At 48.8% G+C, this 24136-nt stretch overlaps 6 protein-coding genes across 6 annotated transcripts; 4 read left to right on the top strand and 2 right to left on the bottom strand.

The window, feature by feature from the left end:
• Window positions 1-369: 369 nt before the first annotated feature.
• On the bottom strand, window positions 370-2051 carry J4E88_010948 (uncharacterized protein; the record flags this gene model as incomplete). Its single annotated transcript, XM_049404538.1, has 2 exons — window positions 370-907; window positions 958-2051. 2 exons carry the CDS (start codon window positions 2049-2051, stop codon window positions 370-372), a joined length of 1632 nt encoding a protein of 543 aa, XP_049249681.1.
• A 1026-nt stretch (window positions 2052-3077) lies between these two features.
• J4E88_010947 (uncharacterized protein) lies at window positions 3078-4589 on the top strand (the record flags this gene model as incomplete). Its single annotated transcript, XM_049404537.1, has 1 exon — window positions 3078-4589. One exon carries the CDS (start codon window positions 3078-3080, stop codon window positions 4587-4589), a length of 1512 nt encoding a protein of 503 aa, XP_049249680.1.
• A 399-nt stretch (window positions 4590-4988) lies between these two features.
• Window positions 4989-5413, top strand: J4E88_010946 (uncharacterized protein; the record flags this gene model as incomplete). The annotated part of the gene is made up of 2 exons (XM_049404536.1): window positions 4989-5254; window positions 5386-5413. 2 exons carry the CDS (start codon window positions 4989-4991, stop codon window positions 5411-5413), a joined length of 294 nt encoding a protein of 97 aa, XP_049249679.1.
• A 4487-nt stretch (window positions 5414-9900) lies between these two features.
• J4E88_010945 (uncharacterized protein) lies at window positions 9901-10704 on the top strand (the record flags this gene model as incomplete). The annotated part of the gene is made up of 3 exons (XM_049404535.1): window positions 9901-9905; window positions 9984-10134; window positions 10297-10704. The coding sequence occupies 3 exons, from the start codon at window positions 9901-9903 to the stop codon at window positions 10702-10704; spliced, it is 564 nt and encodes a 187-aa protein (XP_049249678.1).
• Window positions 10705-11600: 896 nt separating this feature from the next.
• J4E88_010944 (uncharacterized protein) lies at window positions 11601-16448 on the bottom strand (the record flags this gene model as incomplete). The annotated part of the gene is made up of 4 exons (XM_049404534.1): window positions 11601-13559; window positions 13604-15817; window positions 15908-16060; window positions 16107-16448. 4 exons carry the CDS (start codon window positions 16446-16448, stop codon window positions 11601-11603), a joined length of 4668 nt encoding a protein of 1555 aa, XP_049249677.1.
• Window positions 16449-18045: 1597 nt separating this feature from the next.
• On the top strand, window positions 18046-19422 carry J4E88_010943 (uncharacterized protein; the record flags this gene model as incomplete). The annotated part of the gene is made up of 1 exon (XM_049404533.1): window positions 18046-19422. One exon carries the CDS (start codon window positions 18046-18048, stop codon window positions 19420-19422), a length of 1377 nt encoding a protein of 458 aa, XP_049249676.1.
• Window positions 19423-24136: the final 4714 nt, after the last annotated feature.

Here is a 24136-nt window from a genome sequence, read left to right as displayed (position 1 = left end):
GGCCTACTATAGGCACAAGTCAGCGGACGCTAAAGTCACTAGCAGACGTGCCTCCTAGCTCGCGCATCCATATAACTTACCCTTCCGTCAATCTGGTGGGTCGAGCAGTAATGCGCAAACAAGAGAAACGGCGAGCTCTTCAGACACACAACGATCAAGTCGGACCGTCACGAACACTCGTATCCTCCCCAATCTGCTGACACATGCACATGAGTCACTTACGAATCCATACATGATATCTTGCTGCAAAGGGTATTGTCGCATTGGGGTGACCGTTCAAAGTCGTCACTCATTATCTTATCAAGTCACATCTATCTTACCAACACATATCTACCCACCGCCACACTTCTCTTGAAATGCGATGCGCGTCTACAACCTCTCCTTCTGGAGACCCTTCCAGCCCCATTCTTGCGCAATCAACTCCGCGGCGCGCTCACCAATACCCAGCACAGTCAACATGGGGTTGATGGTGGGCATCTCGGGGAAACATCCCGCATCCGCAATCCTGACGCTCTTGAGACCGCGAATCTTCAACTCGGGGTCCACAACGGCCATCTCGTCCTTTGTTACATCACCCATCTTGGTTGTGCCAGCGGGGTGGTATACAGTGTGTGCGACGCGGCGACCGTACTCGGAGAGCTCCTCGTCGGTGACGACCTTCGGGCCAGGCGCGACTTCACGCTTGATCCAGTTGGAGAAAGGTGCTTGCTTGGCGATTTCGCGGGCGGCCTTGAGACCAGCGACGATGGTGGCTGCGTCGTAGCCTTCGGGGTCGGTGAAGTAGCGGAAGTCGAGCGCGGGTTTGACGGTGGGGTCGGCGGAGGTGAGGTAGATGCGGCCGCGGGAGCGGGGACGGGGGATGTTGGGCGTCATGCAGAATGCGTCGATGGGGGAGTCGTAACCCATGCTGGTGATCATGTTAGTTGCAGCGCGGAAATGTGGGGTTGTTGGGCTTACCGAGCGGTGTTCAGGCAAAACGGGATTTGGTAGCAATGAGCCATGATGTCGGCAATGTCGCCGTCACCGCCTGCCGCGTTGGGAATCTCGCGGCGCAGGAAGATACCAGCGTCAGAGTCCATGGTAGTTTGGTTTGCGGGTACGGGCTTGTTGAGCTCCCAGAGGATGATGCTCTCGGGATGGTCTAGCAGGTTCTCGCCAACACCGGGGATGTCTTTTACGACAGGAATGCCGAGGTCGGAGAGTTGTTGCTTGGGTCCAAGGCCGGAGAGGAGCATCAGTCGCGGGGTGTCGACGGCGCCTGCGCAGAGGATGGTCTCGCACTTGGGGTTGAGGGTGAACTTCTCGCCGCTTTGGAGTGCGAGGTCGATGCCGGTGACCTTGTCGCCCTTGACATTGACCTTGCTGACCCAAGCGTTGGTGAGAACAGTCAGGTTGTCGCGCTTCTCCTCACCGCGGAGGATGGGGTGGATGTAGGCGACACTAGCGCTGCTCCGGCGGCCATCGTCGGGGTTGTATGATACGGAGAAGAAACCGACGGAGGGCTTGAGAGCGCCCTTGGTCTTGATTTCGTGGTTGAAGTCGTGGATTACGGGAATGTCCATGGCGGTTGAGCACGAGTCGATCCAGTCGAGGCAGAGCTGGTTGCGGTGCTTCTCGTGGACAGGCTGGACAGTGTTGCGCAGGTTGTCAAGCACGCGCATGAAGGTCTTGAAGCTCCAGCCCTTGCAGCCCTGTGCTTCCCATCGCTTGCAGTCGTACTCAAACGGCCTGAAGGAGATGAGGGTGTTGTGTGATGAGCAGCCACCGAGGACCTTTGCACGTGAGTGTCGGATGTGAGAGTTGCCGTTGGGCTGTTCGGTGGTGCCGTAGTCGTAGTCGAGCTCGCCTCCGAGAAGGTTGAGCCAGTCCTTGAGCAGCAGCACACGGTCGTCCATGAAGTCGCTTGGGCCGGCCTCAATCAAGAGGACCTTCTTGTTGGGGAGGTATTCGGTGAGTCGCGAGGCGATGACACAGCCCGCTGTGCCGCCTCCGACAATGACAAAGTCATACTCGGCATCCTTGGGGATGGAGGTCACGGTCTCGAAAGCCATTGTTGCGTGTGGGTGGTGGGCTTGGGGTGGGTGATGGCGAGAATATACTTCTGCTAAAGAGAGCTTTTCACGTCAGGGCAAGCTTATATATCCAACCGGACTATCGCTCGAAGGAGACGATGTTGTCTAGATGGGCCGGGCGTCGCGATCGGGCGGTCGGCAGAAGGTCGGAGCAGCAAAAGTGAGCTGGCGATGAGGCTGGGGAATGGAGAGTCGTGCGCCGCTGCAAGATATGTCGTTCGCCTTCCAGATAAGACTGTGCTAAATAGGGCCGTTTACGGTTGGACCGGACGCGTGCACGTGCTCAACCAACGCCTCAGGATGGCGATGTTGCGACGGGTGCGAGGAAGGAGAGGCGATGGGCCGAAGTAGTGAAAACTCATACGCTGTCAGCAGGTAGTAACTGTGATTGATCAATTGCGTCCAACAACGACTATAATAATGTTGGCGACGACGTGGATGTGGTAACCGTGGTTCCCAGTGAAAGAAAAAAGACGTCGTAAAAGCGTCCGATGATGTGATGGGCGCGTTGGGCCTAGCGCGACCCCTCTGGGCTGCAGCTTCCGAGCTGGCCATCCCTGTCGGTCGATGCCGCACCTTCCCCGATCGCTAGGCGGTGAGGGCGGCAGCCATCGGAGCGACGTTTTTGTGCCAGACAGCAGGCGCGACAGGAAACGACGCCATCCCGCTGAAAAGCGCGCGCTGCTGCTTTCTCTATCTTGCTCGCACCCCTTGCATATCCCTCAGCTGACGTACTGCTCGGCGACGTTCCGAAGGATTACTGATCGTGAAAGGAAGTAGAGGCGCAACAGCTGCATCCGCTATCGCCCATACAAATGTTCGTTCACGTTACATCACCGCGCCAATCTTAACCACTTGGCTGACACGCGCAGATCAAACTGTGCATAAAGATTTCCCCGGTACATTTCGCTCATCGTGACCATCGTGGCGACCAAACTCTTGCGACTCCGCGTCAACACCAGAAGCAACGCCAGGCTTATCCATTGCGCCCACAAGCCACTCACCATGTCTCTCCCATATGCGCCTAGATCCGCCTACTACGATGGCAAGCTTCAGTCAGGCTCATCTACCTCCACCTTCCAGACCATTGACCCCGCAACCGCCCAACCCGTCGCAAACATCCACACAACCTCCAACGCTGGCATAGACGCTGCGATAGCCTCGGCGCAACGGGCGTTCCCCGCATGGTCCGCGACACCACCCATCGAGCGCGCGCGCATTCTTCAACGAGCTGCGGCCCTGCTCCGCGCACGCAATGACGAACTCGCCCGCATCGAGACCAGCGACACCGGCAAGCCCTTCTCTGAGACATCGACCGTAGATGTAGTCACCGGCGCCGATGTCCTCGAATACTTTGCGAACCTCGTAGGCGGAGGCGGCATGAACGGCGAGACGGCACAGCTGCGACCAGATGCGTGGGTATACACGACCAAGAACTCGCTGGGCGTATGTGCGGGCATTGGCGCATGGAACTACCCCATCCAGATTGCGCTGTGGAAGTCTGCGCCCTGTCTGGCTGCGGGCAACTGCATGGTCTATAAGCCTTCCGAATTCACACCACTCCACTCTACCGTGCTGGCAGACATATACGCTGAAGCTGGTGTACCGCCGGGTGTCTTCAACGTCGTCCAGGGTGGCGGTGAGGTCGGCGCATACCTCACCAAGCACTCCGGCATCGCCAAGGTTAGCTTCACCGGACAAGTCTCGACAGGCAAGAAGGTCGCAGGCAGCGCATCCGGCGAGATGAAGTACGTGACAATGGAGCTCGGCGGCAAGTCGGCATGCGTCATCCTTCCAGACGCGGACGTGGACCAGGCAGTCGACGGCGCGATGCTGGCCAACTTCTTCTCAACAGGACAGGTCTGCACAAACGGCACACGAGTCTTTATCCCGGAAGGCATGAAGCCCGAATTCGAGAAGCGACTATTGGCGAAGATGCAATACATCCGCCCAGGTAACCTCCACGACATGGCCACCAACTTCGGCCCGCTAGTCTCAAAGCCGCACTACGAGAAGGTCATACAATACATCAAGCACGGCCGCGACAACGACAAGGCGAAGATGCTTTGCGGCGGTCCCGAAACCCCATCATGGGTCTCATCGCACAACGACAAAGCCTACCAAAACGGCTACTGGGTCCAACCCACCGTCTTCACAAACTGCACCGACGACATGAAGATTGTGCGCGAAGAAATCTTCGGCCCCGTCATGTCCATCCTTACATACAAGACCGTCGAGGAAGTCGTCCAACGCGCCAACAACACCGATGTCGGTCTTGCGGCGGGTGTCTTCACCAAGGACCTCAACCTGGCACACAAGGTTATCGCTCAGCTCGAAGCGGGTATCACATGGGTGAACACTTGGGGTGAGAGTCCGGCGGAGATGAGCGTCGGTGGCTGGAAGCAGAGTGGTGTTGGTGTGGAGAACGGTAAGAAGGGGCTTGAGGCTTGGGTTAGGAATAAGAGTACGCTTGTTGAGATGGGTGGAGCTGTGCCGACGGTGTTTGCGAAGTTGTAGAAAGGTACGTGTGAGAGGGTGTATATAGGTGATACCAATTCAAGTACAATGTCATAATGCGGAGAAGCTCGGGTTGAAGTATTGTTATTAGTGCGAACGGGTCTAGGTAGCCGGACTAGTGATGATGGCTTTCGTGAGATAGGCCGTTGAGGTATGTCCACCTTGGCTTGCATAGTCTGTACCACGTATACAATAAACGTGCGCCTGTCGTTGCTTTTGGTTCACGACAGCTCGTTGAGCCCAATGGAGTGTCATGTGCTGCGGCATCACAGAATAGGGTATATGCGATGTTCTCTTAGCCTCGTATCTTGTACGACCAGGCGAAGACGTATAAAGTACCCTCGGCTACCAGCAATGATGCATCACTTCCTCTCTTCCATCCCTCACAACATCACAATCATGCCAAACACGAACCTAACCCGCCGCTTCCTCATCGAACTCAACGGTCAATTCGTCAGTAAAGTGGACGATACCGGCACCGCCAATCTTGCGGCCCAGCGGGAGGAAAAGAGTCCAGCGAGCATGGGAGACCGCAACCAAGCAGCAATCTTCACGCTGCAAAATGGGCTCTTGCTCTGTAACAGCGGTGTGACTTTACTCGCTCTAGGCCGTTTGTTGGATGAGGAAGATAAGTTTGAGGCCATGCCTATGTATTGGGCTGAGCAGTTTGATCGGGTGAAGTCGTTTCAGTATACGGGGGAGGGGGATGGGGTTGAGCTTGAGTGTTTTGGTATGTTGGCGGTGCTGAGCCGTGTGGAGAGATGGCGAGATGGCGAGATGGCTGACTTTCGTGTAGAGTTCCCGCTTGGGGCGCTGTTAGATGAGGATGGGAGGACGAGGTTGTATGCGTGTCCGCCTACGATGATCATTGGTAAGTAAGGCTTTTGTTGAAGGTGTTGGGTGCGGGATGTGAATTAACGCTGTTAGGACCGGGGACGAAGTTGCATTGGGTGGAGACGAAGGAGTAGCGGCTGCGAGAGGGTGTTCTCGCGATGCGCTGTTGTCAGGAGGGGATAGCATCACTAGTGTTGTTGGTAACGCAAAAAGGGTGCGGTCCATCGTATATCGGCTGATTCGTATGTGCTGAGCTCAGAATGAATTGATGCTCCAGTCGCATGGGCAGCATGATTATCGTGTAGCGACCGCGTCGATCAGAAGACGCATTCTTGTTTCGTAGTGCAAACAGCTAGTCCTGATGGTTGCTTGTGTGGGTTGCAACGCGTACAGCTGTGTTTTGGTAGAGGATTACGTTATGGAGAACATAGTCTCTTTATGCGACGTGTGTCGACTGGGGAAGAGGCGCAAGAACAAAGGAAAGGGCTTGCAGTTCACGAAGCGAGAGAGCATGGTCGTCATCGTCAACAGCGCACCTGCATCACGTAACGTCTGCAGCTCTAAACTTCACCGCTCCCAACTTGTTTCGGTTGGTCACGATCGTATTGCTCCCGAAGATCTTGCGTCGCGGGGTTTGGGACTTGTGTGCCCGCGCCTATCATGTTCATGGTCTTCGACCATGCCGAGGTGGCACCTCGAACACGACACGTCGTTCATGATCACCAGTACCAGCCACCAGTTCGTTGCGACCCGACCCGAGCATATACGCAGACGTGCTTTCTGTAGCTTCTATTCATCCGGAGCTAGTCGACGAATCGTCTTATATATGTCCGAGTTGACGATGCACGACATGCACTCGTGCTTACATGCCGCCCGCACTAGTCTCCTCTGGATACTACATCGCGCTATGAATAAATCCACGGTCGACGGTCCTAATCGACAGTTCTTTGTTCTCTTTGTCTTGCGCTGCGACGGCACCAAGACATATCCACGTATCGGCCACCCCGAATAGTGAAGAGACGCCGGAGGCTTGTGAGACAAGAAGACTCTACGCAAAACGGTGCGCATCACACATGACGATAAATTCACTGCCTCCCTGGATGCTGGCGGACATGATGCAGGCACATCAAGTGCATAAAGACTGCTCACCCAAGCTTCCGATTCTCATGCTCACACCCGCATCGGATTCTTCCAATCCTTACCCGACGGCCACATCTCCAGAAGATCACCAACATGGGTAATCGTGACCTTCCTAACGCATTCATCATTGAGGTCAACGGTCGCTTCATCATCCCTTATAACAGGTACGACCCTAACCCTGAGAACACGTATCCAGTGCGCCTCGGTGAGTTCAAAGACGCCGCAGTCTTCAATATAATGGGTGTCCGCTTGGTCAGTAGAGATCAGGGGTACAGACTGATCTATGGGTGTCATAGAGAGCGACACCGGGAACTCCACACTCACGCCTCTGTCATGGGTTGATAACCCCAGATCGATGCCACAATTCAATTATGCCCGTGAGAACAATCAGCATGTATTGCGATGCGGGTCCGGTAAGTCTTCGCGCCCACATCCAGTCTCTTTGGATTGATTAGCCGCAGATAAGATGGTAGTTGCATTGCTAGCGGGCGAGCCTGAATGGATGCATGTTCAGCTTCCAGAGACTCTAGTGCGAACGTTAGTGACGTTGAGGCGTTCATTGTGAGAGTGCTGACGCTAATATTGATAGGTGTGGTAATGAAAACGAATTAGCAGAGCGGATAATTGGACTCTTTGGGGAGTTTGCGCGACGGTGACAAGTTGTGTAGCACTGGCTGCGCAGTCTGAGTGGCTCGTTAATGAAGAACGACCTCTGACGCCGCCAAACGGAAACAAGATGCATAGTCAACGTCCACGATTTCGAATCGATATGTGTGCCTAGTATTCATGTTTTCTCGCGACGACTTTGTTCGACTAACCTAAAAGGAAAGTGGTCCTGAAACCGTCCCTGAGCCAGAATGTACCGTTTCCATGTTTACGCAGTTGGTGCCGAAGTTCGTGATGCACGAATTCTTGGCCTTGCTGATCTCTAGCAAACGTCTTCGTGATATCTTCGTCCCAGGAGAAACATCCAACGCGTTCATAATACGCGTCGTGTTGCTTCAAGATGAGAGATTGCATCTCGTTCGCAAAGGTTGGGCGTGCGTCCTTGCCCCATGTGGTACGACGCTGTAGGCGAATCATAACGCACGGTAGCCTGATATTTCTCTTTCCTGGACCTGAAATGACTGCGAGATCGGCATCCCAAGAGGGCAAGACATAGAGATACAGCGTTGAACTATACGCGACTTTGGCATAAAGATTAGCACGATGCCGGTCCTTGATGTATTCGAACTCAAGCATCGCCATTGTCGCCGTGACTTTCAGGAACTTAGATTGCTGGCCTTCAGCTATGTGCTTTGATCGTCGCGAAACGGTGAAGCGTTGTGCGGGAGGTCTGTAGATTCCATCTTGCCAGATTTCAATCCTACAATCATACGAAAAGGGGGGTTTATGATGAGAATAGTCCACTTGACCGCGCCAGCCAATAGGTGACCAGCTAGGGAATTCTTCGCGTCTAGGAACAGGAGACGAGTGTCTCCAGTGCAGAAATACGCATGTGCCGTCGATGTTTTGCGAGATATTGACCCCCCAAATGTGATACTCGGACTGTGTCTCGAGCGCGCCAACGATAGCATTAAGCGCATCGTGGTCGTGTGTAAGATTGCGCCGCGTGTACTCACGCATGATTTGCTCGTTGTCGCGAAAAGACGATGATTCCGAAGTATTGCGCAGGGAGGCAGCAATGTTGACGAGTGACGCACTATGGCGATCCTCGTCACAAACGTACAATACACCGACATCCGTGAAGTACATTCGTCGCCTTGACATGAATCCTTCTTGAAAAGTCCATCCTCGAGTGTACCACGTAGAATCTATGATCGATTGGATCGCCGACCCTTTGGTATGGAACTGACGCACGGTCCTAGAGACTGTGCAGGAACAAGAATTCTTAAGATCGTGAGTCAACCCCGGGAGCCCATAGGTAGCGTCTGTACCAGCTGCTGCAATGAGCGTTACTTGTGCTTCGTGATAGATAGCTCCCATCTGATGAATTTGGTGTTGCTGAGCCACACTATCGTTTTGGTCAATACACTGTCTCGATCAGCTTCTGCGTGGGATGATAGCTGAACCCGCGTACATATCTGTCTATCCAGAGGTACCTATAGCCGAGCTTCAGGGTAGCCTTGATGCTATCTTCCACAGTGCGAGGGAGCTCCTTTGATAGCTGCGAACATTGCACAGTATCTTCTAGTGTTGGTTTGCCCCAAACATAGGAGAGTGCGACGTAGACGTGGCCTTTTGGTCTCGGGACAATTTCCCTGTAGCGACAATCAATCACCTTTAGGTCAATTAGCGTTGATTGTGCAGGTGCTTCGCATCTGGGGTGCGATGACACGCAATGCGATATCCAATGCTTCGCCTCCTGGAAGTCGATGCGCTTTATGCGACCGTCGCATACGCTGTCGGGTGCTTCAACATATCCGCTGTCGATTGTTCTGCACCTGTCCCCTCGCCTCACGGTCGCGGCGCGTCTGAGGCCGTTTGATTGGTGTGAGCCGAACATCGCTCGATTCCTTCGCGAAGAGAGCAGCCCCCTGGGGCTAGAGCCGTCGAGCATTCGTTACGCAGCTGCGATTTGTGCTGGAGTTTGAGGACCGCAGATAGGTTTGCCGTCTTCCTTCGAGCGCGAGATGCGCAGGTGTTGTTGCCCGTCGCTGGTGTTGAAGCAATGCAGGCGAAGCGACAACAGCTGAGCCTTACGAACGGACTGTGCCACCCACGCTGCATGTGCGATCTGCATCAGACGAATGGCCTCCAATATTGTTCTCGCGCAAATCCTGCACTGGTCTTCCACTGGCTCGTCTCATGCATTGTTCCAACACCGTGGTTGCCTAACGGCATCTGCTCAGCCACCAAGCGTCTGCATTCGCGCCCCACGCCCCGCGCCCGAAGTGGTTGCGCAATGATCTTGATACGCTCCTCGCGATAAAGACTACCGTCGCGCATCATGCTAGAATAATCAGTCGACAACAATGGCGATTGTTCGGATGTACGAGCGCACTTCCAGGTTGTGAGGAGCTTGAGAGCCGCGACGGAGACACGGAGGGCTGCTTGCCCGGGTCCGATTCAGCTAGGCGCGGGTAGCGTCGTCGTTGTTATCACAACAGGCAAACCTCGCTAACTGACACCACCCTGTCTCACGGCGCAATCCTGCTGGAAGGGGTGTCAGGTAAGGCGACCACCCCAAAGAGGGCGCCTGAGGTGTCATGGTGTCGCCATCCAATGTCGGGCCAGCAATGCGACAAGCATGTGCACCCATACGCGCTGCGATCTTTCGACGTTCGCACATCCAGTGCCAGACTCCTGGCGTATCTTTGCTTTCGACGAACTCGATATGACGTAGAGTGTTGTGACGCGACGCCTATACAAAATCTCCAGTATGCTTACAGGCTCACGCCGCTTCTTACCCAGTGTCAGGTCTTTGGCCACCGGGCGCACCCTTCGGCTGCTGTTCGCATTCATTGGCATAGCCATCGGAGTCGAATTTCTCGTTCTCTTCGACTGGGCTTACATCGAATCTCTACCGAGCGATATCCTAGGGAAACAAGCCTTCCATCCTAAGCCATTCGTGCCGCTATTACATGGAGCCAACTCACAAGGCGACAATGGGCTGGACTTCTGGACTTGGAATACTACAACACAGTTCAGAAAGATAAAATAGTCTGAATGGCGGGACGGCTCCACGGACGAATGAGCTCTCTTCCCAGTGCATCTGCTCTCGAAGGTTCAGGTCATACTGAAGACCGGATCAGCAGACGACAAATCACGAACGGATGCTCAACTCTCAACAGTCATTAAGTGCATCTCCAATGTCTTAATCGTGTCAGATGGCAATCATACCTACGGTCGCGACCATCGAACTATCGACGTTCTCGCAGACCTGCCACCGAACACGTACCTGACACCAGAGGACTACGTTGTTTACGAGACACAAAAGAACGCAAGTCGCCAGGGCACGAAGCTACAGCAGGGTCATGAAGGGTGGAGAATTGACAAGTACAAGTTCTTACCGGAAGTGGAAAAGGCGATTGATCACAACAAGGCGGCTGAGTGGTACGTCTTCCTTGAGAGCGACACATACATCTTCTGGGACAATGTCTTCCGTCTTTTGGAGGACTACATTACCTCGCTGCCTTGATATTTTGGATCGCCTTCACCCGGAAGAACGTACCATTCTGACGCGCAGCCTGACGTGAAGAAACAAGTCTGGTTCGCATACGGAGGCGCCGGCTTCATACTTTCCCAAGCCGCTGCGCATAGACTCGTTGATCGCCCGCGCAACGCCATTGGCCTCAAAGGTCCTCGTCTCACTACGGAATACAAAGAAGACATCAGAGCCGATTGTTGTGGTGGGCGCTGCACGACAAAGCCGGGATAGACATCAGCGGTCTATGACCCATGTTCAGCCCCCATAGACTCGAAAATATCCCCTTCGGTGAGGACCACTGGTGCGAGCCCGTCATCAGCCTACACAAAACCGCCCCAGCCCTCTACAAAGAGCTCTAGTCATGGGAGAACGAATGGAAAGCAAAGAGCGACCTTCTCATGCGCTATCGCAACCTAATATACCGCGCCCTGCTCTCCGCCTTGCAAGGCGAATATCCGCAGCGCGAGAACTGGGACGCAGCCTTCGACGCGGGATTCCAGCTCCCAAACAACTCCACAGTGCACACGAGCCTCGATGCTTGCAGGATTGGGTGTTCTGAACATGATAAATGCATGCAGTACACCTGGCATGGACGATATTGCTACTTTGCCAAGGCCTTGTACATTAGTCGTGCGAAGCAGCCGGATGGTTATCATGACCCAGAGGACATAAAGTACGTTAGTGGCTGGGATAGGACGAATATGGACGCTCTGAACTTTGGAAAGACGTGTGCAGAGGGGCCGCATTGGGTGAAACCAAGTATCGAACGGAGGTATTGAATGCATGAGATATATATGCTAGAAACAAAAAGAAGATTACATGCCTTCCACGTTGGAGATTGCAATGCTATCATAGAGTGCGATATGGATCTTGGTCATACATCTACCTCAATCTTCGACCCCGATATCCTTCAACCCTCCCTGCCTCGTCCAAAAGATCCTCCAAGCATTCGGCCACCGCTCTTCCTTGAGCCCTCGAAGCCAGTCCGTTACGGAAATCTCCGTATCTCCATACCGGATAACGCCATTCTTGACGCCCTTCCAACCCTTCATCGGTCCTTTGATGTAGCGATGGTTCGCGCCGCAGAAGCTAAGCCATGGCTCTTCGGTCTTGTCTCCCGCTGGTTGCACTCCCTTCGTTTGCTGGACGCGCTTGGAGTGGCATTCTTCGCAAAGGTCGCAGTTCGGACAGATGAGGCAGTAGTAGATTGGCTGAGTCCACGATGAGATGTTCGTTTCGCATGGTCCGTCGCAGCCAAGACCTCCACCTAGGAACACGTCTTCATCAAGCTCATCGGATTCCGTTTGATCGGCGGACTCTGTTTCAGGCACATCCTGTTCTCCCGGCTCTGTAGGATCCTGCTTCTCCTCAATCGGCTCTTCCGGAAGATCCTCGCTTTCAGCATCATGTGCTTCATCCGTCAGGGAATCGTTCCGAATAACGTCGCCTTCGTTAAACGTTTCGCTTTCTTCCTTCACTAGCTCTTGTTCTGCACCAGCTTCGATGTCGCTCTCGTCGGAACGTGTCTCCGACTGTTCCGGTTCAGGATGACGTCCATAGATCGCAAGGTCGAGGATCGAAAACTGGGTGCTGATCGCGATTCTTGCATCAGACTCTAAGCTGTCCAAAGATGCCAAGACCTTGGCTAGTAGTCGCAGACTTGACGAGTCGTTCCACGAGATGCTGTCTTCAAGACCGGCAACACACTTCTTGAACAGTTCCTTCATGTACCTCTCATATTCCTTTGCAGGGCCCATGATCCGAAGCATATTTGCGCGGAGCATATCGACATGGGATTCTCGAATGTTCTTGTTGTCGTCATCGTTGTCGTGGGCGCTTGGTAGATCTCTCAAGGTGCCCATGATGGCCTCTTTTCTCGTTGGATCGGCAGTCATCTGGAACTCACAGAACAAGATGTCTGCCAGGTCCATTCGGTGGCGCGTCTTTGCCTCATTCATAGAGTCTTCATAGTCAAGATCGGGCTTTGTCTTCAAAGCTAGGAGCTCCTGACGTAGTCTCTTGCCGTTCTCGATATCGCCCAACATTGGGTAGTAGATGTCTGCCACCGCGCCTCGAATGTTGAACAAATGTAGGCTTTGTGGCGGAAGGGTGTTGGCTAAACTCTTCAGCCAGCCGATGAGTAGGTCGGTCTCGTTGCACAGCATCGCTGCCCTTTGCACGCGCTTCACCGTACGCTCCATTACATAATCCTCGAGATTGAACGTGAAGAAGCTATCGCGCTCCTTCTCAGTCCAGCTCTTGAGGATCTCCATTAGCCTTCGCCTATGGGCCTCGTCCTCATTCGGAAAGAGTCGCGTTATGTCGTCCAGAATGGTCCCAGCGAGTGGTTGTTCGCCCTGCAATCTTCTCGCCTCATTGAATGCTTGCAAAGCTTCGTCGGTCTGCTCCAACGTTGAAAGGGCGGAGGCTTTCTCGATAAGGATCGCTACACGTATTGACTTGATCTGATCCAGCTCTTGTTCAGAAGATTCATCGGCCTCGTGATCGGGTAGCATGTTGTAGGCTTCTTCGTAGTGCTTTACCGCGTCGGATGACTGGTTGCATCGACCACATACTGACGCAAGTAGGCGAACTGTAGCGACGTTGTCCAGAACGTCTCCCCGCATACAGTCTACTGCTCTCGTGAGATACACGCTAGCTTCCTTGATCATTGCTACTCCGCGATCGTCATCATCGCACGTTGCGTAACCGTGGTCAGCTAGAGTGCACCCAATAGCCCGTAGTGTCTTGTAGTCTTCAGGTAGAATCTTGTATCTCTTTATGATGGCCTTCATGTATTCAAGTGGCCCAAGTTCATTGGATTCATTGATTTCGAAAGGGAATGACTACAGCGCATTAGAGAAGTCGTTGCGTATGAGGAGTGGCTTACGAGGGACAACGCGGCCCTGACGAATCTGAATCTCTCGGGTATCCAATAATCGTCGTTGGCGTCCAACCAATTGTGGACATGACCGCGAGCAAGCCGAAGCAGAACGTTGTCTTTACGGACCACGGTCGTCCATTTCTTGACTTTACTATCCGAAAATTGTACTAGTAGGCTTGATGACCTGGCTGTCCAACTCAGAAGCGTATCGAACCAAGCGATAGGCACTTCGTCAGCGCGCTCGGGATATATGTCTGTATGTCGCGCTAGCTGTTCGAATAACTTGGCGACGTTGTATGAATTGGCCGTGATGCAGTGCAGGAGTGTTACAACATCGTGAACAACTTCTGGGGTCGCGTTATCCGCGTCCAGCTCCTTGAGATGCTCATACCAATAGCTGATGGCATATACTGTGAGCCCGGAGCTTTGCTCTTCGATTCCTCGGGCCGCTTTCATCATCACAGCCACGCACATCTTCAGAATTGTTAGGTGCGCAGCGGTGGCAGGTGTCCGAAATTCCGTTACACCGTCATCTTCGACACTCACGCTCTTGAAGTATTCCCGCAGTGACCGATCCTGGAAGCAGAGAGGGGAGTCTCCGTACCCGAGCTCTGGTATGCCCTCGTCTATTGGCTCATCGATCTCGTCATCCTCTTTGTCATCGTCCTTTATATCGTCCTCTGGCTGCCGTGATCGGGTAAGTTCGAGGATACGAGAGGAACGTCCGATGATCTCCTCTTCGATGTCGAAGCTGTCGTCGGACAGTGCGAGTTGAACCAAGCTCGATGCCTCGCCGAGGCTAAGCGATCGTTTCGAGAACGCTAGCCACGCGAATAACTTCTTCATCGCCTGGTATTGCGCTTCGGATCGATTTTGTCGGCACTCGTCCAAAAGAAGTTCGTAAAGTCCATGCAAGTTTGGAGGCATCTTCCCCAGTGCTTGCAGAACGGCTCTTTCTCGACCTATGTAAGAGAACCTCCTAAGCATATGCTCGACGTAGAGCATACTGTCTGCGTGTTTGACTACTTCGCGACGAATTGCTGATTTGGTAGTTTGGGTGAACTTGCGCAGGCGCGGCAGTGTGCGAAGACGGTCCTTCACCAGTATCTTCAAATCGTGCTTTATTTCATGCTTAGTGACGTCGAGGATCGAAGGCTGGAGCAGTTGCAGTGTGGGCTTGTCTTCTGGTCGGCTTGTCGCAAAGACTGACACACTGGCGTTTAGGCGCTTGAGATCCGACAGAAACCGCGTAAAGGTTCCACCTTCTTGCACGTGCGCCTCGTCTAGTCCATCGAAGACAAGGAAAAGGCGACCACCGAGTTTGTTATCACTTGGAAACACCGAGAGGAAGAACCTCTCCCAGGTTGACATTGCTGCGGACTCACTGGACTCTTGCTTGATCTTGGCCGCTACCTGTTCGGCGTATCTGTTATTTGATCCGGCAATCTGTAGTGCAGCCGAAGCGAACGCGTTTTGCATTGACTGTTGGTATGGATGCTCCTCCTTGAAATAGAAGTAGGCCAAGCAGTCGTGCTCGTTTTGACGTAGACGCAGCTCTTGGACGGCCGAGTAGGCTAGGAATGACTTTCCAATCCCCTCGGTGCCTCGTAACCAAAGGAGAGGAACTCCTCCACTTACCCAACTCTTGAAGCTCGCATGCTCATGAAGCCATCCGGCCGTTTTGCTTACCTTGGAATCGCGCAAATCTTCGTCTTGGAGCAGGTTCTCTTGGTGAGCATCCTGCCACGAAGGGAAGACATCGTGCTTGTCGGCGAAGAACTTCTTGAGTTCTCGCAACGCTTGGAACTTCCGATCTCCGATGTCACCCTTCGGCTTTTGAGCGAGCTTCTTCTTTTCCTCAATCTCCGGGGCTCTGGTCGTCTTATCCTGGTTTTTGATGATCTGCAGAAGCAGAGCACGATCTTCTAACCGCTCATTTCGTAGGGTAACGATCCCCTCGGTGATGATGAGATGTAGACTGATCGTGCTTGCGTAGACTTCCTGGATACCTTTGTCCAGGCTCGAACGGTAGGATTGTAGCTTCTCATCAAGCTCGTCTAACTTAGAACTATTAGCGACCACCCCTGTTTGAACGACCACAAGAGCGCCGTAGGTTTCGTAAGTAATCGTTTCGTTGAGTTCCTGTATCGAGGCCTGCATTCCAGCATATGCTGCTATCAGCTCTTCATCTACCTCGTTCCACAAGGTTTTGAGCCAATGCTCTGCCAAATATTAGCACCTTCTCAACATCAGAGCCGTTGTCTCACTGAATCGTTTCTCCTTTATCAGCTGTCGTGCTCTGCCGCATACCGAGAGCTGCATGGAGAAGACCCTCTCAACAGCAATAGCAAGCGGACCGGACTGTGCTTTGTCCTCGAGGATTGACAGTCGTTGGAAGAAACGGGCTGAGTATGCGAAGAACTCCTCGACACGATCGTAGTCTGCTCGGACGCCTGCAAATGCCTATCTCACTTCAACACGGTATCATAGAACGATGCTGACTACTCACGGAAATTATGCGGCTGGCGGCAGTGAACACGAGTCCCACAGGCATCGCTGGAGGAAAAGCACTGACACAGGCCCCGACTGCAGCAAAGCCGTCAATGCAAGTCTGGAGGTTACCAAGATGATCCCCCATCGCCGATCGAAAGTTTGCCTTTTTGGTTCCGTCATCGCGAAACCCTTTGAACTCGTTCATGACCACAGTCGTTTGTCGCATCACGTCGGTGACGTTTCCCACTGCCATCGTCGAAAGATCCTCACCGGTACGTTCTTTGTAGTCTCGTATAGCGCCTCTCCATAGTCGACCGAGATCAGTGGATGTGCTTGGTTGCACAATTCTGGTCGCCATTGTGCGGCAACGGGAATCGGTATTGCGAACGCCACGAGGCCAAGAACGAAGTCGTAGGTGAATTTTGCGAGATGATGCAGGCAAGCATCGGAGTTATAGCATAAGCCATCCTCGCCTTCGAAGCCGGCAGCACCAAGGCGGCCTCGGGTAAGCATGGTTCAGCCTCACGATGCATGCGTTGGTGGCGGGGGGCCGAAAAGAGGTATCACCTATGGAGAGAAGGGGGCGCCCGAGCAATATACTCCCGACTCGAGCTCGGCGTCTCATAGGAGGAGAGTGACTGTTGGGAGCAGCAGCGGGCTACATTGGGAAGCTGCGTGCAACTCAGTCATTCAGCTCCTCGCTCACGTACCGTTCAGCGACATCAAACATCTGCGCGCCTCTCCAGGCTGAACAGTCGCTGGGCGGCCATTCGCTGTCGCATTGTCGCGCTGTCTGGTTTCAATAAGAACGCGATGGTGGGGATGATGAGGGCGCGAGGATGGCCATTGCCATGCGACGGCCACTGCCACTGCCACTGCCACTGCCTACGTAATCAGGTCCAATGGGGATAGCGGGACACGTTCAGCTCGTGCATGAGGAGGTATGCAGCGTTCTGCTTGTACTGCAGCAAAGGCGTATCCTGACAGTGTACAGATGCGCAACATCTAGACCATAATTTGACACACGATGGAACCGATTCTGGTGTGCCCGTAACGAGAATCGAGACCTAGCAGCTCAGACAGCCAAAGCAGCTACCGGCAAAGCGACGGCGTCACACAACGAGTCAAACGCGAATCAAAGTAATCGCGACCAGATCATCGCGAAACAAGGCCGAAATCAAGAAGTAGACAACGAAGACAGGAAAGGAAGTCCGCGATGTTCATCCCTGCCGCATGCCTGCACCATTTTGTGGAGGTGTCGCGGCCCGATTAGCTGCGGAATGTCTTGCGCTAGCGTCTCCGTATCATTATCTGCAGTCAGCACGCAGCTCGCATCAAAACTTATGACGGCGCTGCAACGGCCCAGGCAGCCACCTAGCGGACATGTCAGCTCTCCAAGCCCGGCGGGAGTAGTGTGCTGGCGTTCGCATGTTGAGATGCGCGCCCGATACTTCGGCACTAATCACGATTGGCGGCCGAGGCAGGGTCTTTTTTGAGCGGTGGACCCTTCTTTGATCACACAACATCCATGAATCATCCTTTCGACTTTTCCATCTCAACCAATTACCGTCGCCCCAGCGCCAGGAAACGCGTTCCAGACGCAGATGGCGTCATGCGGGTCGACCGTTAGTCCATCTGTTCCTGCCATCGCGGTGCGGCGCCTTACCACAACCGAAACGGTGGATGGTGAGGCATAGATTTCACGCTTTCGGAGCGTGGCATGCGCGAGCCTAAACCGCGGGCTGCCGACTGTTTCTCTTCTCCCACGTTCTGCATACTCAGCTTTACGACTCGAAAGACTACATACGAGAGCCCTACCGCGACTCCTTATCCTGCTTTGCGCGCATCGCTTACATCCTCCCGCGAAGCACACACCCCGCTATAGACATCGCAGCAGCGACGCGACGGTACTCGACCCGCCAATAGCCTTTCCAGCAGCCCGCACAGTCGCGACCATGGCGACAACGCCCATCGAACACCCCTCAACCGTCAGCAGTCTGCCCACGCGCCAGAAGCCCATCCCATACTCCTTCGCCAATGGCCGGCGCACCCCGCTGTCGTCCATCCTCCCTCCCCTCGTCTTCGGTACAGCCACGTTCAACTCGCAATACAACACCGACCCCTTCGCGCTCGACACAACTGGTCTCGTGACCTCGGCGCTCACACATGGCATTCGCGCCTTCGATACCTCGCCCTACTACGGCCCCTCCGAACAACTGCTCGGCGATGCGCTCGCGACACCGTTCGTCCGGGAGACGTTCCCGCGCAACTCATACATGATCTTGACCAAGGTCGGGCGGACAGGGAGTGAGGAGTTCGACTACAGCAAGGAGTGGGTGCGCCAGAGCGTCAACCGGAGTTTGGAGAGGCTGCACACTGAATATCTGGACCTCGTATATTGCCACGACGTCGAGTTCGTGAGCCCGGCGGAGGTCCTGGAAGCAGTCAAGGAACTCCGCCGCATTAGGGACGAAGATGGCACAGTTCGGTACATTGGTATCTGTGGATACCCATTGGATGTGCTGGGCGACATGGCTGAGCTCATCCTCCGCGAGACCGGCGAGCCACTCGATGCGGTGCAGTCCTACGCCAACTTCACGCTCCAGAACCAGTCGCTCGCCGGTCCGCGCGGCATGTTGCGCCTGAAGAATGCAGGCGTCGACGTCGTCCCGAACGCCTCTATCCTTGGTATGGGCCTCCTCCGACACGACGGCATACCCGTCGGTGGCCTTGGTGACTGGCACCCCGCCCCATCCTCCCTCCGTGAGGCAGTGCGCAAAGCGAGCCACTTTTGCGACGACTACGGCGAGCGCATCGAGGTTATCGCCATCCGCTTCGCGCTCGAGACATGGATATCTGCTGGCGCGCTGTGCGGATCCCGCGGAGACCCTGCATCAGGCGTGCCCTGGACACACGAGTCCATTGACGATGTCGGCGGCTCCAAGCTGGGTGTCAGCGTCATCGGTGTCTCGCGCGCTCCCGAGTTGGAGAAGACAATGCTCGTTTGGCGATCCATTCTCGATGGATTGGAGGGCGGCAAGGAGACTGCGGTTCAAGCTGGTCGCTGGTACCGTGCGTGGGAATGGAGCAGGAATCGCAGGAAGGCAGTGCAGATACTCGCCGAGGGTGTACAGGAGGTGCTTGGTGATGGCTTTGGCTACGAATGGGCGAGCCCTGACCCGGGATTCGTCAACAAGAGGGTGAAGGATGCGAAGAAGGCAGCGCAAAGTGATGCGCCTGCGGCGTGGTTGACGCCCGCTGCGAGCCCGGAGGCGGTGCCGGTGAAGGATGCAGGCGAGGTCGCCGAGGACAAGTCTCTGCCGCTACGGTAACAGTAGAGATGATGCACATGTATATAGTGAATTGGATCGCACATCTCCTAGAGTCCAGTCACTCCATCGTCACCTTTTCGCTTCGTTAACGCGATAGTAGAGAACACTAAGCGACCCTTCTGCCCAGACAACAAGTCACCCGCCTATTTGTTCGCTACAACCCCGACCGCGGACGTCTTACTCTACCTAATTATCCTCTTATACCTCTTAATCTGCGCAATACCTATAATAACAAACCTCTCTACTATCTACGCATCTAAACTCTCTTTCTAAAGTATAACCTATTTGTTCGCCTATATATAATCTACCTAAGTAACTATAATAAGACTTATCTTATCTCTTAACTTCTATAACGCTGTGTCTAAAACCTCTATACCTAACTTTAGAGTTAATACTATGCGTGCTACGTACACGTTGCGTCTATAAGTACATTTATTATACTAGCTCTAGAAGCTATAATATTAAGTTAAAAGCTAATTAAATATCTATATATATTTTCTATCTTTATTATAATAACTTACTTTAAATTCTATATATTAGTTTACGCGTCTTATATAGAGTACGCTTTACTACTAATATCTACGTAGCTAATAATACTATCTTTCTATAGATTACTTATAATTAGAAATAGAATACTATACTTATAACTATCTTTACTCTATACTAAAAGTAATAGATTCTATAAACTTATAAAGATAGACTAATACTATAGAAGTTTATCTATCTTCTCTCTATAAATATTCTACTAGTTAATATATATTATTTTAGTATATAAGAGCTACTTACTTTTATATATATCTACTAGACAGCGCTCTAAAATAGTATATATTTAGTAGCCTATTATTAGTGCTTTTAAATAGAATATACTATAAAAACTACTATTTAGAGCTATTAGCGCTATTAAGTAGAATAGGTAATATATAGTTAACCTCTTAACTATATTCTCTACTAATACCTTATATAGTTTATAGTTTTATACTACTCTAAGTAGACGTTTTATAAATATATTACTAATATAACTAATTATAGATATAGTATAATACACGTATAGAATAATATTAGTGTACTACTAGGCTAGCGCTTATTCTAACTATACTATAGCGCGTTTTAGTAACTTAAACTCTAAAAGCTTTACCTAAGAACCTCTTTACTTTATTAGCTATATTCTATCTTACTACTTTTATAATATACTCTGTATAAATAAAACTAAGATATAAGTATACGTAGAAGTTATATTAATTAATTACTACTAGTAATAATAGCTATAGTTCTAGATATTATAAAAAGTTTATAAACTCTATTTAGAAGGTAGGCTAAGTTAAGACTAGTATTATTATAGTCTATAGTAGAAGGTCTATAACAAAGACTAGATTATCTATTAAAGTAGTACTTATATCTATAGCGTTCTTAGTACTTTTATAACTCTACTCTACTATAGTTATATTTACTAAAGTTATAACTAGTCTTAAAATAGTATTTATTTAGAATAGAACTATAAACTTTATATAATAAACGCTACTTATCTATAGCTATAGTAGATAATAAATTATTTAGTTTACGTACTAACGTAGCTTTACACTACTCTTACTTCTTATAATTATAGTCTATCTACGCTTTAGATCTATAATCTATATTAACTTAACTAAATTAAGTTATATTATCTCTATTAACTAAGCTAGACTCTAAGTAAAGAAGTATAGAAGTACTTTGTCTATAAACTTAATATTAAGTAATTTACGTATAGTAATATTTTTATATTAAGAATAGTGTAATAATTATACTAGGTATATACCTAGTAAAGAGAATAACTTAGGTTTATAGTAATAACTAGAGAGATACTATAGTATAAGGTTTTTACATTATTATTACGCCTATAGATTAGGTAAAGTATTCTTCTTATAGAGCTGTTTAGCTAGATAAGAGTACTTATCTACTAATAGGCTAGGTAGTGTTAAAAGCGCTCTATGTTACGCTAGAAGTTTATTATTTTAAGTAAGATTAATATAAACTACGTACTATATCTTATTAGGCGTAATTAGTAGCGTAGCACTAATAGTAGCTATACTATAGAAAGAAATAGATAGATACTAACTTTAGTTCTTTACCTTCTATAATAATTAAAGTAGTAAGCTTTATTTTTAATACTAGTATAATCTACTTATTATATTCTATAGTATAGTTTTTAATTATACTATATACTTTATATAAGGTTATATCTCTTACTATATGCGCGCTATAACGTCTTTGCGCGCTCTACGTTTAGCTCTATTATCTCTATAGCTAGTATACTATATTAAACTACTACTAAACTTTATTACTACTATAGTAGCCTAACGTTCTATTACTTCTAGAGCTAAGATCTTATAGCAGCGTTAGTACTTATTACTCTTATAGTACTATAGTGTATAGAAGTTATATAACTATCTTTACTAAAACGTAGACGCTATCTAGAATTATATTTTCTAAGTAGTTATAGAAAGAGATAGTCTTTAAGTAGTATATTTATAGTAAGTAATAGAGCGCGCTCTAGATATAGACTTTTATATAGATTAAAGTTATACCTAATCTATAAAGTAGAATAATAGAGCTATTTCTATTATAAACTCTTTTAATATTACTTATAGATTTATTAGATTATATTCTTATAGTGCTAGGCTATATTATTAGTAGACTATCTATATAACTACTAACCTCTAAATTCTCTATCTCTTAAGTACACGTAAGTAACTTTGTAACTACTATATTCTATATATTATCTTTATAATATTAAGACTACTTTATAGCTAGTAATATTTCTCTAATCTACCTACTCTATAGTACTTCTATAACGCTAGCTCTTACACTAATATCTATAATTCTAGTAGTCTTCTAAATAGATAAAGTTATATCTAATTCTTATTATTTATACGCGTATATTATTAATATAACTACCTACTTCTATTATAAAGTACTACGCTCTTTACCTTTCTTACGTTAATATTATAAAGTTAAGCTATTTATTATACTATTAAAGCTATAGTAGAAAAGGTAATAAGGTTAGTATTTATATATATACACCTACGTAATCTATAATAGTAACGCCTCTTTACTTATTAATACTATTAGTATTTCTTAGTATACTATTTACTCTTTATTCTCTAATATAAAAACTACTATCTTAAGTACTTAATCTTATATTAGCTTATAAAAGATAGTGTCTTCTATTTTTATTCTTCTTAGAGAAGAATTATTTAGTTATATCTACTAAGTGCACTATAAGATCTAACTTTTAGTTATAACCTTTTCTATTATACTTTTTTCTATTAGGTATACGTCTTATTCTTTTTAAAAGAGCTTTAGCGCTTAGTAATATTAGACTTATTAATCTATCTATATCTATACTATCTAGTAGCTAATTCTATATATTCTTTTATATTATATAGATTATCTACGCGTCTATAATAATATACTACTATATATAGCTATAGCTACTATATCTATTATAATAAGACTTAGAAACTTTATAACTATAATACTTTATATAGCGCTCTATTTTCTAGCTACTTTTTTACTTTACTTTTATTTATAATTATAATGCAATTCTATAGTCTATAGTGTAGTATATACCTTAATACTCTATCTTAGTATAATCTAGCGCGTCTTTGCTATTAAGTACGTAAATAGCGTAGTACTCTATCTAGAATTCTAGTATTAATTATACTTACTAGTATCTAGTTAGCGTATCTAGGCTTCTCTATACTACTATCTATTACTAAGTATCTCTAATTCTAGTATAATTATTATTTATAAGTATAGATTACGTTACTATAACTAGACTCTAATAGGCTAGTAGAGGTATTATAGTTATATTCTTATTAATAAAGATATACTATACACTTCTCTTATATAGCTATAATAAAACTAGCGTAAGTAGAGATTACTATATCTAGATTCTATAAGGTATTATAGGTAGCGCTTATATTTTCTTAGGTAAAGAACTAGTAATCTACTTTTAACTTTAAGTAGATATTATCTATAAGTAGATAGAAAAGCGCTACTATAGTATTATAAGTAGAATCTATAGCTAGCTAGAGTTCTAGCTCTAAGGTAGTAGTGTTAGAGACGTACTTAGCGCTTAGACGCTACTACGTTCTACTTACGCAGACTTTTATATAGTAAATATATTACTTTATTATTTCTATAATACTAGCTCTAGAGTATCTACTATACTCTTCTCTACTATATTCTTATTATTACTATCTACCTTGTCTAATTCTTTCTCTTTACCTAGTAACACTTATAACCTAAGGCTAGCGCTAAGCTAGACGTAATATATATATATATTATAGAGCTACTCTATACCTATAATATATTTCTTATACACTTTATTTCTATCTATATATATATTAATTACCTTGCGCTAGTATATAGCGTCTACTACTAGTACTATTAACTAAGTAAAGCTATCTATTATATATTAGTCTTAAGCCTATATCTTTAGTAGTAACTTACTATTTATAAAGTACCTTACGTCTATAAGTATAATTACTTCTATATCTTAGCTATTTTAACCTATATAACCTACGCCTTATATAAATAGCTCTAGTAACTCTAGTAGAGTAATATAAATTACGTTATTAATATTACTTATATCTAGTAAATACTTTTTTAGGGGTTAGGGTTAGGGTTAGGGTTAGGGTTAGGGTTAGGGTTAGGGTTAGGGTTAGGGTTAGGG

This window comes from Alternaria novae-zelandiae, assembly GCF_023758075.1.
Source record: "Alternaria novae-zelandiae strain BMP 2774 chromosome Unknown scaffold_46, whole genome shotgun sequence".
In the NCBI taxonomy this organism is placed as follows: domain Eukaryota; kingdom Fungi; phylum Ascomycota; class Dothideomycetes; order Pleosporales; family Pleosporaceae; genus Alternaria; species Alternaria novae-zelandiae.
This window is presented reverse-complemented; position numbering and strand designations above follow the sequence as displayed.